Raw genomic sequence first — 15,963 nt, 5'->3', positions numbered from 1 at the left:
GCAAATATTTTGGTTAGCTTTTACAGAGGAAGTGAACAGTAGTGGTGGTGCCAACAGAATACCTTCTTGGCTCATGCCTTAAGAAAAAGGTGCTGCCTGAAATACATAGGTAATTTAAGCCAAAGTGTATGAGCATGAATAGATATATATACGTACATTTGTTATATATATATACATATTTATTTATATATATATACACTCATGTACCTATATGTGTACATACATATGGCAATATATGGGCATGTGTGTATATGTCATATAGGGATAGGGTAAGGCATCAGACCTGTGATTTCATTGGTATAGGTTAGCATTAGACCTATGATTTCACTGGTATAGGGAATACCAGTATAAGGGAACTCCTACCAGTACAAATCAGCAAATTCTCTGTAACTTATAATCTTCCATACAGATATTTGGTCTGAAGTATGCAGATGATTTCCTTACCCCTCCAATTTGCTTCAAGAGAGAAAGCCTTTGTTGGAAAAGTCAAGCACTGTATGGGAATTTGCATAAGTAAATGTAACCCAAATCTAAGGGCTATTAGGGAATGCTTCGCGCACTCAGGATGTTTCAAACTATGGTGGCCACAGATGAAGGGCAATGGGATTCCCTCGCATCGGTTTGAATCATGATGTCCTGAGTCTTTGAGAAGCAGGATTACCACAGACAATCTATAAGGGAAGAGTGACATCTAATGGGAGGTAACCTTATTACAAAAACCTACTCTTCCAGACAGAGGCAAACATGCCCGCAAGCTTCTTCTACTCCAGACTCACAAAGAAGTCTGGTTCCAGCCTCTAATCCCAAAGGACTCGATACAGATGGGGAAGAAACTGTAATTCTTCTCTAGTCTAGAGAAGTCCAGTTCTGCAGTTCTTACCAGCTCTGTTTAGAGATAGAAAGGTAGCACTTTGATGCCATTTATTAGATTCTGCCCAAGATTGAATGAGACAAGATTTCCCCTCATTTTGAGTCAGTGAATCTCTTTCTAGAGGAGATGATGTATGCAGAATGGCTTTGATTTCCATGGTATCAGTAATACAAAATTTCTCAATGAAGTAATTGTGTTATCTACATTGACGTGAGGATGGCTTTCTTTTCATTAAAAAAAATTATCTCTGGGAAATCTATTCACTAACTGAAGTTCTGGCATTCCAAAATCTATTCTGTCTTTAAGGTGATTGTTCTGACTAGTAATATGAATGCTTCTGTAAGAAGTAAAAATTCAAAAGTAAAAAAAAAGTTATTAAACACCAAAGTGTTCAATGAACTATGACTCTGTAAGGTTGTCATCTCTATTCATATAATACCCAGATTTCGAAATATCCACACCTACTTGAAGAGAATAAGATATCTACACAGGTTAAATGAATAGCAAATAATTGCATTCAGAAAGGACTCAAACACACAGGTGTGTGAACTGTTATCAAAAGAGTGTTAAAATAACAGCTCAATATTCACTGAAAAAGAAAATGGGCTCATCATCATTACAGCTGAGAGAAAATGGGATTAATTTGAATACACAGGAGCTCTGCTGTTTGAGTTATGCAGCAGTAGCTAAAACAAACAATGATATGTTTAGGTTCCAGTAAGTTTGCTCATCTAAGAATTACCTTTCACAACTGGAGCACAGAAAGATGAGGAAGGTAATGAGTAGGAAAGTTGCGACAGCTGCCAAACTCCCCCAGATGATGATGTGCACCTGACCACTATGTAGAAGGCTACCTTCAGGTCCCATGATGGTCTCAGGAACTGGTACCAGCACGGTTGAGAGGTTAGTCCTCCAAGCATTCAGACATCAGTAGCAGAAATGATCGATCCTTCTGGAATGAGAAGTTTTTTGGGGAAACCTGACATTAAATGTAGCTCTAGAATCAAGCAATTACAGTTCATGCCTGGTTAAAACACCCTTGAGAATAATCTGCTTTGGGGAATGGAAATGTAGTAACTTTGGTATTCACTACAGAATAAGATTTCATTTGAAGGTGAATATTACACAGCAAACTAATTCTTTAAGTCTACTATAAAAATTAATATTGGCAAGTCAATAGTTTTATTCATGGTAAAGTTTCAAATTTTCCTTGATTCAGAGAAGGAAACATTCAATACAGCTTTTCTAATATGTACAATTTACTTTCCCCCAATATTGCCTTCAATGATCTTGACTTTCCTCCTCCCCCATCCCCATGAAGACTTATAGGCAGTGAAATAAATTAATTTCTTTTTAATTTTCATTCACTTGCATAAATCTTTTGTCCATATGAAGATAGTATGTATCACATCTATCAGAATAGAATAATTTGCTACTAGAAGGAATACTGGATAATTATTCCCATGTAAACATTTAAAAAGTAAAAGAAAAAAGGCCTCCATATTTATTATCAGGTTCTCCAAAAGGTCCTACCTAAGTCTCTCTCATGTCATATTAATTGCATTAAGTTCAGAAAAGTAGAAACCCTCTTCAATAAAATCCACAGCAGTGGGGAAGTTTGTGTTAATCTTCTACATTGACGAAACAGAATGGATAAAAACAGATGATGTCCAGCAGGATGAACAGCCCACTGATTTAATCCACCAGTACCTACCCCTTGAGCATGCACTGTGGGCAATGCAGAATTGAGTAGGATAATAAAAATGGATTGGATTACATTTGGGAAATGACATGGCCTCATAGAAAGCACTATTCCTTGCTCACTGCTACAATGTTCAATCTCTTTAACATCAATATTCTGCTCAGACTATAAAAGTGTGAATCACAGAACACCATGATCTCGGAGGAATCAAACTGACTAATCTAAGGGTAGTAGAAAGATGTGTGCTGGGCATAAGCTGGCTGCAGCAATGTTACCAATGACCAAAGAAAGATGCCTAAGACCAAAATGGTATAAAAGAAGGCACTGAGGAGGAGTTAGCTGTACGATAGGAAACAGCTGGGCAGATCTTGAATAAGGAGCAATGTATCAGGAGCTGAATGCACACTGGAGTTCTGTTACATTAAAAGAACAAGAGCATAGTAAGTGGATCATTTATGAAGGGTTTATCGAAAAAAAGACAAGAAGCAATAAGAACTGGATGGAGGCGCTTATGACCTCTTATGACCCCTATCAGTGGACTATACTGATGGAATCCTTGTTACCCCCAAAATAAACCAAAGAAAATCATGCCCTGAAATACACAATATGGTATGTTAGAAACAGCATTGGATTTGGAGTCTGGGGACCTGAATTCAAATAGTACTGGCTTTATTTTTTATCATCCGTGTGACTTTGGGCAATTCATCTAGTGTTGGGATGTTCAGCTCAGAGGACGGAAGAATCAGTGCAGGGAGAACATGTAAGCTGTCTTCAAGTATCTGAAGGGTTTTCACGGGTAAAAGGCACTACATGATTTGTTTAGTTTGGCTCCAGAGGGCAGAACCAGGAGCTTGATGGAAATTATAGCAGTCATTTAGGCTAGATGTCAGCAAAGATTTCCTAACGATTAGAGCTATCCAAAAATGGAATGGGCTGTGCTTTGAAAGGTCATGGGTTCCCCCACTTTGTATGTCTTCAAACGAGCTGGGTGACCACTTGTTAGGGATGTCGTAGTGGGATTTCCTTTCTTATGTCATTTTCACTTTATGGCTGTTGAAGTCCCACATCCAATTCAATTTCTTAGACCCTGTGAAGTCACTTTACCTTTTTTGACTTAATTTCTTCACCTATAAAATAAGGAGGTTGGACTCACAGAAATTCTATCCAACTCTAAACCAATGGTCTTAGTATTCTATATAGTATTTTATGCAAATATTAATGCTGGCAAATCGACAGTTGCACTAAAGACAATTCCAAATTTCCTTTGTGTCAGAAAAGGAAAAAGATAAGGCATTTTATATACAGCAACTCATTTAGTCCTCATAAAAATCCTGCGTCAGGACAGGAACTATTTTCTCCACTTTACAATTGAAGAAACTGAGGCCAAAAAAGTTACAGTGATTTGTCCAAGGTTATATAGTCTAAACCATGGGTGGGGAAAGGCCACATGTGGCTTTGAGGTTTGTTCTGGGAAGTTTGGATTCAGTCAAAGGGCTTCACTTGAGGGCCTAGAGGGCCACACGTGGCTTTGAGGCCACAGGTTCCCCACCCCTGGAACTGTCTTCTAGTTTAGTCTACTTTCCATATCAGAAGCTTAATATTTAGTGAATGAATGAAACTTCTTAGGGAGTCAATATTTATTAAGTGCTTACTACTTTACAGGCACTGTGCTAAGTCCAGGGATAAAAAGAAAGGCAAAAGACAGCACAGCTCTCAAGGAGTTCACAATTTAATACGAGACAATTTGCAAATAACTATGTATAAACATGATTTGTACAGGACAAATTGGCTAATATCAATGGAAGGAAATTACTAGCACTAAGAGGAATTAGGAAAAGCTTCTAGAAGGTAGGATTTTAGGTAGGACTTGAAGGACTCCAGGGAAGCTAGGGAATAGATATGAGGAAGGAGAGAATTCCAGACATGGGGGACAGACAATAAACGTATTCAGGGTTATGAGATAGAGTGTCATGTGTAAGGAACAGTGAGAGACTGTGTCACTGCATTGTATATGGGGCAAATGAGGTGAAAAAATATTGGAAGGAGAGGGACAATTTATGAATGGCTTTGAACACCAAACAAAGAATCTTACATCTGATCTTGGAGGTGATAGGGAGCCACTACAATTTGTTCAGCAGGGAGGTGACCAGGTCAGATCATTTTAGGAAGAGCACTTTGACAGCGGAGAGAAGAATGGACATGTTGAGTTTAAGACTTCTCTGGGATATTCAGTTTGGGATGTCATAAAGTCAACTGAAGATATGAGACTGAGTCAGGAGGGAGGTTTGAACTAGATAAGTACATCTGAAAATTGTCAGCATAGAGATGATAACTGAATCCATGTGAGCTGATGAAATCACCATGTGAAACAGCACTGAAGGATAGGAGAGGATGGAATCCTGTAGGATCCCCACAATTAGTGAGTGTGACTTGGATGAAGATCCAACAAAGAAGACTGGAAAAGAATAATCAGACAGGTAGGAGAAGAACCAGAGAAAACCTACAGGGAAGAGTGTATCAAGGAGAAGAGGATGACCAACTTATGCTGGAAAGTTTGACCAAGGAGACTGTGTCATCAGGAGGTGTCCAGACTCAAAGCCGGAAGACGAAAGAAGTGGGAAAAGAAGAGATTTAAGATGAAAGCAAGTTTGTTGCCCATGGAACAAGTATTCTAGAGAGCCCAATGGAAGAGGCAGGAAGCTTTAGAGTGGGACACTGGGAGTGAGAGGTTGTACTAAGGGAAGGGGGATGGAGATTGAGATCTGATTAATGACAGCTGTGGATTCAGAATCACTGCAATTGGGAGGGTATGGCTTTGTAGGAGTTTGTTAATCTTTGATGAATGGGTTAGGGTAGAATATCAACATCACTGGGTCTCAGGGTGGAATCCTGTCACAGTGTTAGGCAGCTCAGGAGAGGGAGCTAGTGGACAGAGCTGATGCAATGGTGCTTCTCTTCTTTTCCCATAGGCAGGTCAGTCCAGGAAACAGAGGGTGAGAGTAGAATAGAATAAAGTCTCTGTGTCCACTGAAGGCAAGGATGGGGGAGGTCCTCTGCAAGGAGGAAGAGGCCAGCCTAGGAGACAGGCATGAAAGGGAATGACATTTTTCATATCTCCTGTGCCCATGAAGAGGTCAGCAGTCTAAGAGACTAGCATATGATGTAACGTCTTCTTAAAATATATTAATCTGACACAACCACAAATTGAAATGCATTTTTAATTAATTAAAAGAAATAATTAAAAAGCAGTATCTCTGCTATAAAACTAAAAATTCTCATGGCCAAATATATCAATTTGTTGTTCAGTCATTTTTCAGTAGCAACTGACTCTTTGTGACCCCATTTGGAGTTTTTTTTTTTTTGGCAAAGATACTGGAATGGTTCACCATTTTCTTCTCCAGCTCATTTTACAGATGAAGAAACTGGGGCAAAGAGGGTTGACTTGCCCAGGGTCACGTGGCTAGTAAGTGTCTGAGGCCAGATCCGAACTAAGGAAGAGGAGTTTCCTGACTCCAGGCTGGGTGCCTTATCCATTGCACCACTTACCTGCCCAAGTATCTTAATAGTTATGGGTATTTTTAAAAGGTAATGGAAACTGATAATAATAATAATAATAATAATAATAATAATAATAATAATAATAATAATAATAATAAAATAAAATTGAACCTTTTTGGTTATCATGCTGTGTGAGCACTTCATTTAGAAATATTCGGGTTGCTCATTTGATGATTTTTTTTTTAGACAGTATTAGAATTTAAGTATAACTGCTGAATAAAACAAAGAAGAGCATATATGAATTCTAGTTTTAGGATAAGGATCAAAAACCTCACTACTGAAATTTTGCTTCAGAAAGGTAGCCACAATCTGCAGGAATCAATTGAATGGTTGATAGAAAGTAAGCCCCACCTCAATCTAGTCATCCCTATCTGCCAATGTTATGTGGTCCCCAAAATGAAAGAAGAAAAAGCATTTTCCTCCCAAGGGATTTAAATTAGGCCCAGTTTTTTCTAGGTGAAACACTATCACTGGTATTTAGATACTTGGGGCTAAGGACCAAAAAACAAAACAAAACCAAAAAAACTTTAAATATTACCTTTTTATAGGCAGTTCAGTTTTTTCATACAGGTCTTTGAATCAACATTACTACTTTCCTTTAAGGGCCTATAAATTATGTAATTGAACAATCTTCTCTGTTACAACTGACCTCAATTCTCGATGACTATGTCTTGTGGTTGTTAATACAGTACACTGCCCCTCTTTCTTTCTAGCGATGAAGGACAGGATCTTTCTCTCACTGTTCACACTGTACCAACCTGTGTGTGTATGTGAAAATACATATGCATATAATCCTACAGATATGCATATATACATGTATCAATCCACCATAACTTTTATTATTCTGTTGGAGAGATTAATTTACTTTGACATTGGAAACAGGATAAAATAAGAATCCACAACAGTTCAGTGGAGTGAATGAACCTGCAGTCTGTACAACTGGAAGAGTCCCTGCTACCTATGGGGCTGGGGAAAGCTGCTACTACATTCAAGCCTAAGTTTTTGCATCTGTAAAATGGGTATAACACTTGTGCCAATGCCCAAACAGCACTGTTGTGAGAAAAGAGCTTTATAAACCCCCCAAATTGTGCAAATATGAATTATTATTATGTGAGCTCTAATCAATAAATATTGAGTGCTTATGGATACCTCCATCACACACAGTAAAGTGTGGGAAATCAAGTGAAAAATATAGCTCTTATTAGCTGTTGGAAGAATCAGAAAGCAATAACCAGAGACAGGGGACTACAAAGTACTAGGAAAGAAGCCTACTGGAACTGTTTGGCTTACTGGAAAAATCCCAGAGGAAAACTTTAGGCTTCTAACTGTTGTGGGATGCAGGTACTCTGCTGACTGCTTGAATGAATGTTTGATCTGCATCACCACCAGTCATTGGGGGGCTATTAGTTTTAATCAAGTTACCTAGCAACAGGACAGTTTTGGAATCAAATTAAACACCTATTTAGAATCTAATACTGGAGTGTTTCAGCAGAGTGTGGTGTGCCCAAGACAGGTTCTAAGGTTATGGCTCTTCTTGAGAATCTTCTCTTGCCAAGGCGACCCAAATTCAATGAACTGATCCATCAACATTTATTAAAGGCCTACCACCCTCCCCCCACCCCCTCCCGGCCACACACACCAAGTTCTGTGCTAACTTCTGGGGATATAAATACAAAAAAATCATGCGATCCCTACTCTCCCAGATATTCTTCTATTCTAATTTACTTCCTGGCGGTAATATAACAAGTGGAAAGAAATGTATTTGGGAGAATGTAAGCTCTTTGAGGGCAGGAACTGTTTGGTTTTCGGTTCTGAATCACTGTCCTTGGCACCTAGTGAGTGTTTAATTAAAAAAAATTATAGGATTGAATTGAAAGAGATAAGAAAGGAAAATTAATAAAAATTAAGACTATGGGCCTTTGGGGAGTCTCGGGGACATGCTTACTATAGATCAGGTTTAATAGTATCTGACGAGTCCAGTCCCAGTTCCCTGGTGAGCTGGGTATTTTGGAAGATCTGTTTCTTTCAGGTTATTCAGGATGCTTTCCTGAGTATCCTCATCAATCAGTCAGTCAACTAGCATTTATTAAGTGCCTCCTATGTGACAGTCACCTTATTAAATGCTGGATACTAGTGTAGCCTAAAAGAAAAAGTTTTTGGGTTTTTAAAAACTGTATCTTCCTATTTAATGTCTTCTTTTTTTAAAAAAAAAAAGATGGACTCTAACAGAAAGAGGAAGAGAATTTAAGTTTTAACATATATCAATGTGAATTTAGCATTTTTTATTCCTGACAGAGTAGGGCCAGCGACATTCCAACAGCTGTTCTTCCTGGCTCAAACAGGTGGCATGACTCCCATTCATGAGAAGAAACACTGTGGAGTCTTATTTTGTTTCTAATCTTTCAAGGTCACATCTGAAAAGGAGACTTCCAGGCTCTACACTCCCAACCCTGGCAGAAATTGGTTTCTTCCTCCTCAAATTGTTCTAGAACACTTTGTCTTGATCTTTTTTATTCAATTCCCCATTCTATCTGGCATCATATTTATTTGTGTACTTGCACTGCCCAATTAATAATGGCTATCATTTACATAACTTTAAGTCTGGTTTCATATACTTCCTAGTTGTGTGACCATGAGCAAGTCACTTAAACTCTGTCTGCCTCATTTTCCTCAACTGTAAAATGAGAATAATGATAACCCCTATCTCTTAGAGTCATTGTAAGGATCCAATGAGATATATTTGTAAAGAGCTTAGCATAGTGCCTGGAACACTGCAGGTGTTTTAATACATGCTTATTCACTCTTTCCTCCTTAAGGTTTGCAAAGTACTTAACACATATTATTCACAACAAACCTGTGAGATTGGTGGCATGATTATACCTATTTGACAGATGAGGAAACTGAGGCTGAGAATTTCACAGAGCCACATAGCGAGCATGCCCTTCCTTCCAAGCCTGCCACTATCCATTGAGCCAACTAGATGCAATTAGACTGCAAATTCTTTAAGGCAGGAGATCTATTTTTAAATATTTGTATCCTTAGCAATTAGTATGGTGACTGTAGTGGAGAAGGCAATTAATACATGTTTGCTGAATCGGAACTAGTCTATGATGATTGTGAAAGCAATGTAGTACATCTGAAAATATGCTACACTTAGAGAAAGGATCTGCATTAACCCTGTCTCTGTCATTTCATTTCTCTGGGGCCTCAGAATTTCCTCTTCCCTACAATGAGGGGGATGAATTAAATGACCCCTAAGGTTCCCTCCTCCCGTTGACTCTAAATCTAGATCCTGTGACATAGCCTTATGATGTCCAACACAGCACTTTGAACCTCTCTTCTCATACATTCCTCTAAAGCAAGAGTTTTTAAGCAATGGGGTAGATTTTAAGAGGTCCATCAATTTGGATGGGAACAAAAAATTACCTCTAATTTGTTGTCATTACCCATAAGCCGTTATTCTGAGAGGAATATCCCTTATTCTTGGGCTTCACCAGACTGCCAAAGGGCTCCATGACACAAAAGGATGGTTAGAACCTTTGTGTTAAATCCTCCAACATCATGAATTGGTCCCATAAGAGTAAGATGGATTGTAAAGATGAGCTGGTTTTTACAAACATACACACAGAAATTCACAAGGGTCATTAGCTTCACATAGTACTTACTTTGGTTCTTGAGAGTTCAATAAACACTATTTGATTAAAACAATATCACTTTAAAGTCCTAGTTTCCTCTTTTACTATAATTTTTAAAAAACATAACCTTTGATTTCACCAGTATTGGAAGCTCTTGGGGATGCACTTCTTCTAGCAACGATGATCAATACCTTCTTTATAAATTATACTCTTGAGACAGTGGCCTGGCTCATTGAGGTTAAGTGACTTGCTTAGGGTCACACAGCCCAGAATGTATCAGAGGCAAGATTTGAACCAGGTCTTCCCGACTCTCAGGACAGTTCTCTATCCATAATCCCATGTTGTTTTCCTGCAGATTAAACTTATTTATTTTTTAAATTTATTTTTTAAAAAATAATATTCTCACTTTCATAAATATATTTATGAACTATATAGGACAGTTTAGGAATACATATAACAGCTTGGTCTCTTTCGGTGGTAACACCCATAAAAGAAAGAAAATATATACCGTTATTATTCTTTATAAATGAATTAAAAAGCACTTATTAAATGCTTACTATTTGTAAAGATCTCTGCTGAACCACATTTCTATGTTTAAAGTCATGTAGAAGGTTTTAATTTCCCGTCAGATAGAAAGGTCCCGTTCTTCTTAAGATGTAGAAGCAAAGCAGAATAGTCATGCACCTTCTTTCATGTTATTTCCAATAATAAAATCCTATTCTTTTCTGACATTGGAGCCATTTGACGGTGCTAAAAACTTTCTGGCTCTTCAGTGGCTCTGGCTGCCAAGGAGTTGGAGATTTTAGCACCTGTGGAGAGTTGTCAGGTCACAAAGCTACAAGGGTGGCTTCCCTGAATCATGGCAGGTGGAGGGGGAGTGGGCTGGAAGCAGGGCCAATGGTCTGAAGAAGTGGCATTGCTACTGCAGAACTTGGGGGCTCGAGGCCCCTGGGTTGTCTCCACTGGGGTCTGAGGGACAGTTGGAAAAGATCACTTGATAGGGAGTTGATAGGGAGAACATCAGGAATTCAAATCTCAGCTATAATAACAATGAACTCAGTTTTCTCATTTGTAAAATAATAGGCTTGGATGAGCTGATTTCTAAGGTTTTTATATTTTATATGCACATGTTGGCTCCCCTTATAGAATGTGAGCTCCTTGAAGGAAGGGATTTTTTTTTTTTTGGTCTTTATAGTCACAGATTTTAGCCATTGTTGGCCCTTAATAAATGTTCATGGATTGATTACTTCCCTAGGGAATTTTTCTGGTTAGAGTAAACATGTATTTGAAGTAATTTAGGCAGAAAATTGCTTGGATGGAGGGTAGGGGACTGGAATACTAGACTGCCAGGAAGTGCCTTCCATCTATTTCACGATCCCACCCAATAAAGAATTCATACAAGAGATTAAATGTGGGCATTCTACTCTAAGGTGAATGTATCCACTTTGACCACACGGTGTCAGCATAAGCCCACTTTCCCTTGCTGCAAGTCAGCGAGCCAGGTAACAAGAGATGATTTATTCTTTTCCCTTACAGCTGGCATTTTAATTTCCTTCATTACTTTAAACTATCAGCAATCAAGATCCACACCAAAGAGAAGGGGGAAAAGATAAAACAAGGAAGAAAAAAGAATGAAAGAGCAGGTGAGTGGCTTCATTTTCCAATAATAGACATTACAGATATTATTTGGGCCACTTTTGCAAAGCACAATCTGGTGCAAACTAGATAGAGGCTTCAGAGACAGACACTAGCACTTCAACCCTTCTGAATCAGTGTTAGGGTTGAGAATGACTGTCCTTCCCTCACGACAGCTGTCAGATTCCACTTCTAATTGAACAGGATTAAAACCACCACCATGCCAGAACGACCTAGCCCGGGGGGTTTTAGCAGGGTCGGTCACTGGCTTTGCAGACCTAATGGCTGACAGGTTTGTCCAAACACCCTAAGATCGTCTGCAAGGGGTGGGAAATCCACATTAAACTCTCAACCCATTTACTACACAAAATAAGTGTAATAACCCAGGAAGTACATCAACTTCTCCCCAGTTCCCTAGTGCACTAGTCATTTTACAGAGGGCGCTGCCTTTTGGGGGTGTTTCCGGATTCTTTTCAGCATTCTAGAACAGCTGAAACAAAATTATCTCCACCTACTGAAGACCTATAATTGATGTCCAGAACTTTAACTGATTTTTGCCAGTAGTTTCAGCATTACAGGAGAAATCCTCACTCTTCTTACACTGAAGGCATTAGAGACAATTTTTGGTTTTGATTTTCCCTGCTGAATAATAGCAGAAATGTATATAATCTTGCAAGGCTTATAAAGCACTTCATATACATTATCTCATTTGGCCCATAAAACCTGATGGGACTACAAGCACAGTATCTGGGGATCACACAGATTTTAGAGATGGGGGAACTGAGGCTCAGTGAGATTAAAAGACTTGTTCATGATCACATGAGTAAGAGTCAGAGGCAGGACTTAAACCCCAATCCTGCCTGCAAGTCCAATGCTTCCTATATTCATGCTGCTGTTCCTTATATTAAAAAGCATCATACAAATTAATACTATTTAATTGACTTTTTGTAACTGCATAAAGGATAATCCGGCACATTGCCAAGACAGATGGTTCAACATTTATTGTTAGAAAGTAAAGATAAAGTTCACCTTTATTGCCTACTTAGAAATTACAGGTTATTATCAAGACAGACCCTAAATCTGGAACACGAAGGGATCCAAAAAGGTAATGGACAGACACTAAGATGAAATTCTCTTTTTAACAGCTATTGAAATAACTGTATGCTATCACTCTAGAAAGGGAGTGTGCATGGTGAATAGTAAGCAAGCCTCAAAGTCAGGGAGAATCAGCTGTGTGACCCTGGGCAAGTCACTTATCCTCTCATGTGCTAGGCACAAGACTATAACTTGCATAGAAGGTGCTGAACTGCATTGAAGGATGGAGTTTCCTCACCTTGGAGTTCCCTATACTAATAAAATCACTGGTCCAGTCCTCCTTATCCCTTACCACTGCAGACACAGTTTGACATTTTCACCTGGAATAGTTTTACTCTGATGAAGTGAAGATCTGGAAAGCACCAGGACCATGAGGATAAAATGAGAGAGAATTCAGAAGCATGATTTGCTGCTAGGGAAGAAGAAAGGAGCCATGGAGCAAGGAGCAAGTCATAAATCCTCAGCTCAGTCTGTCAGTGTAACCTGATTACATTTTGTACACACCATTCCAAACCTATTGATCTACTGTAGGGAAATGCAAAAGTAGATTCTTTTTGTTTTCCTCTTTTAAAAAAACTTCTAAACCACATCAGAGAAAGGGATTAAATTGTCTTCTTTTGGTTTATTGCTTATAAATAAGTTCATTAGGAACACATTGGATCCATCTGACATTTTGCTTTTTGTCTGTTTTAAAAATCAAAGGCAAACAGCCTAAACATGTAAAGTTGCCTTATTTTAGTATTCTGACTAATTTCCCTTTCATCCTTGACTTGACAATGGCAAATACCTTTGGCAAGTATACAACTACCTGGTTTATGCCCTGCTTGATATTTATGATCAAGGGGTCACTGAAAAGGTTCTCTCCTTTGTTAAGTCATTTGGAAGATCTTAAATAATTTTGATGCATAGATGGGAGACACCTTATTAGAATAGTGCTTTTTTTGGACGGGTGGGGTTAGGCAATGGGTTTAAGTGACTTATCCAGGGTCACACAGCTAGTAAGTGTTATGGGTCTGAGGTCACATCTGAACTCAGTTCTTCCTGATACAGGGCCAGTGCTCTATCCTCTGTGTTACCTAGCTGCCCCTAGAATAATGCTTTTAAAGGCAGTGTTTTGCCATTCCAAATTAGTCTTAAAAAAAAAATCAACAAGCAAGCATAATGAGGGCCTTGTATTCTCCCCCCCCCCCAGTCTTCTCTCTCTCGATGCTAAAGATGTGGTCTACTATGGCACCTTGCTTATGAAAACCTGCCTGTTTCCTACTAATAGCTTTCCTGAGGATGCACCTGAAGCTAATCTATTTTATACTGGCAGTCAGGGCTGATGTTCTCTTGGTCATCTTTTCTCACCCTTGGTAAGGTCTGAGTCTTCTTTTTCTTTATGCCTTCATTATCTTCCTTTCTTCAATGAGTCAAATTGATCCTTCGTTGCGTTCAAAATTTTGTCACCTCCATCATGACTCTCATTTCTGTATATGACGAGTTTTCTAGAGGTGTCTGCCGTTGTCATGGAGACTGATAAGAGAATCGAAGTTGAAGAGGGATTCCCCACACACAGCGAATTGCTCCCAATGTTCCTGTGTTCCAGTTACTTTGTGGTGGTTGTATTAAGCCTTGGAACCCTACACGGATCCTCACGAAAGTGCTCTATAGCCATGCAATAAAATGGCGATTAACCACACAGTAACAACCCCACGGACAAAGAGTGTTTCCTGTCTTGATTATGACATGCAGTTAGATGGACAACCTACAGAGCTCATTCATGTGTGTGTGTACATGTGTGTATGTGTGTGTATGAGTATCTTTAACTGACTGTACAAAAAGATGACACAGACCCAGAATTAAAAAGAAGGAAGATGATGGGCTAAATCACTTTTGAGAAGTTGCAAAGTTCCTTTAATGGCCCCAGACCTTTAAGGAACAAAAGTACTTCTTATCACCAACAATATTCTAATAGTAAGGTCTTATGGATTTAAGTTATGTCATATTACAGTATCCAAAGAAATAAAAAATTGGTATCAGAGCTTAATACAGTGCCTGGAACACAAGAGGCGTTTAATAAACATTACTGACTGGTTCACCCAGAGAGCAATGAAGAGGTACATAATGAGTATGAGCTGGCAACAAGATATGATAATTAAGGACTTTCAGAGAAGAACCGGAGTAAAGAATGCCATTAATGAAATTTATGATTGAAAAAAGAATACGGTCTGGCCAAATACAAAATTAAGGAATAATTGGGGGGGGGGTTGGGTATTCCATTGATATCCTCAAGAGAACAGGAGAAGGAGAGGAAGGCCCCCAGCACACAGGATGGAACACCTGTGGCAAATCTGTGGGAGAATATAGACTAGAGTGACACAGGATGGGTGGGAATGGATGGATTTGTGATCAGTATCACTAGAGGGAACATCCCAATCAATGAGATCACAGATCTATTTGTATATCATTAACTTGAAAGCAAAAGGCTCAGTTCTTTCCTCCATCCTTCCTCCTCCAACCCCTAGCACTCTGTTTAGGATTTACATCACCAAAGACATAGTAAGTTTCCATTGGAATTATACTGTTAATGTTTTAGGGTTGGTTTGTTTTGGGTGTGGGGAATTTCCAGTGAGGAAATTCCCTCCACAGATACAACTGTTCTGCAAGTAAAGAGTCTCAGAGATAGTAATTGAGAGGTTAAAGAGGTTATGTAGGGTCACAAAGCCAGTATGTGTAGAAGGTAGTCTTCCCGGTAGTTGTGAAGATTAAATCAGCTAACAAAGTAAAGCACTTTGCAAAACTTAAAGTGCTAGCCATTGTTTTTATTACTTAGACTACGCTTATTATTTTTTGTAAAATAGATATCTTAATACTTGTAGTATTAACTGCCTCACAAGGCAGTTAACGAGGCTTTGTAAAGTGAAAATGCTCTAGAAAGTTGAGAATGTTTAAGGGTGTAATGCTTTTTTAAAAAAATAAATGTTTCATTAAAAGAAAAAGTATTGAATATCAAAACAGACATCTCCACTTGCTTGGCAACTATTTACATTTAAGTTATTTCAATGCACAAAGAATCCACATATTCATTCAGTTCCAGGGCAACTAGGTAGCATAGTTTATATAGCAGTGGGCCTGGAGTCAGGAAGACCTGAGTTCAAATTTAGCCTCAAATACATATTAGCTGTGTGACCCTGGGCAAGTCACTTAACCCTCTTTGCCTCTGTAAATAGAGGAGAAGGAAATGGCAAACCACTCCAGTAACTTTGCTAAGAAAACCCCAAATAGAATCATGAGGAGCAAGACACGACTGAAATGACTACACAACATTATAACATTCACTTAGTTCAAGCTGTCCTCAATTTACGAAAGCATTGTAATCTGAGGCTAAGTGATATGCCCAAGTTCATACAAGTAACAAGGAGCAGGTCTGGGATTCTCATCCAGGGCTCTGACTTCAACTCCAATTCTCCTTCTAATGTTCTACA

The 15,963-nt window shown here is 38.8% G+C and overlaps 1 protein-coding gene across 4 annotated transcripts in view; it reads right to left on the bottom strand.

Annotated features, from left to right (window-relative positions):
* Positions 1 to 15,963, bottom strand: part of PAG1 (phosphoprotein membrane anchor with glycosphingolipid microdomains 1) — a 222,047-nt gene that overhangs the window by 37,515 nt on the left and 168,569 nt on the right. For all 4 annotated transcript variants that reach the window (XM_078153352.1, XM_020976200.2, XM_078153353.1 and 1 more), the window contains one exon: positions 1,614 to 1,823. In XM_078153352.1, the coding sequence (XP_078009478.1) occupies positions 1,614 to 1,738 (125 nt within the window). In that variant the 5' untranslated portion in view covers positions 1,739 to 1,823. The remainder of the gene's footprint in view (positions 1 to 1,613; positions 1,824 to 15,963) is intronic.

This window comes from Phascolarctos cinereus, unplaced genomic scaffold (genome assembly GCF_003287225.1).
Source record: "Phascolarctos cinereus isolate Bilbo 61053 unplaced genomic scaffold, phaCin_HiC Scaffold_4;HRSCAF=312, whole genome shotgun sequence".
In the NCBI taxonomy this organism is placed as follows: Eukaryota; Metazoa; Chordata; class Mammalia; order Diprotodontia; family Phascolarctidae; genus Phascolarctos; species Phascolarctos cinereus.
Note: the sequence above shows the minus strand (reverse complement) of the source record. Positions and strands in the feature narration are given on the sequence as shown.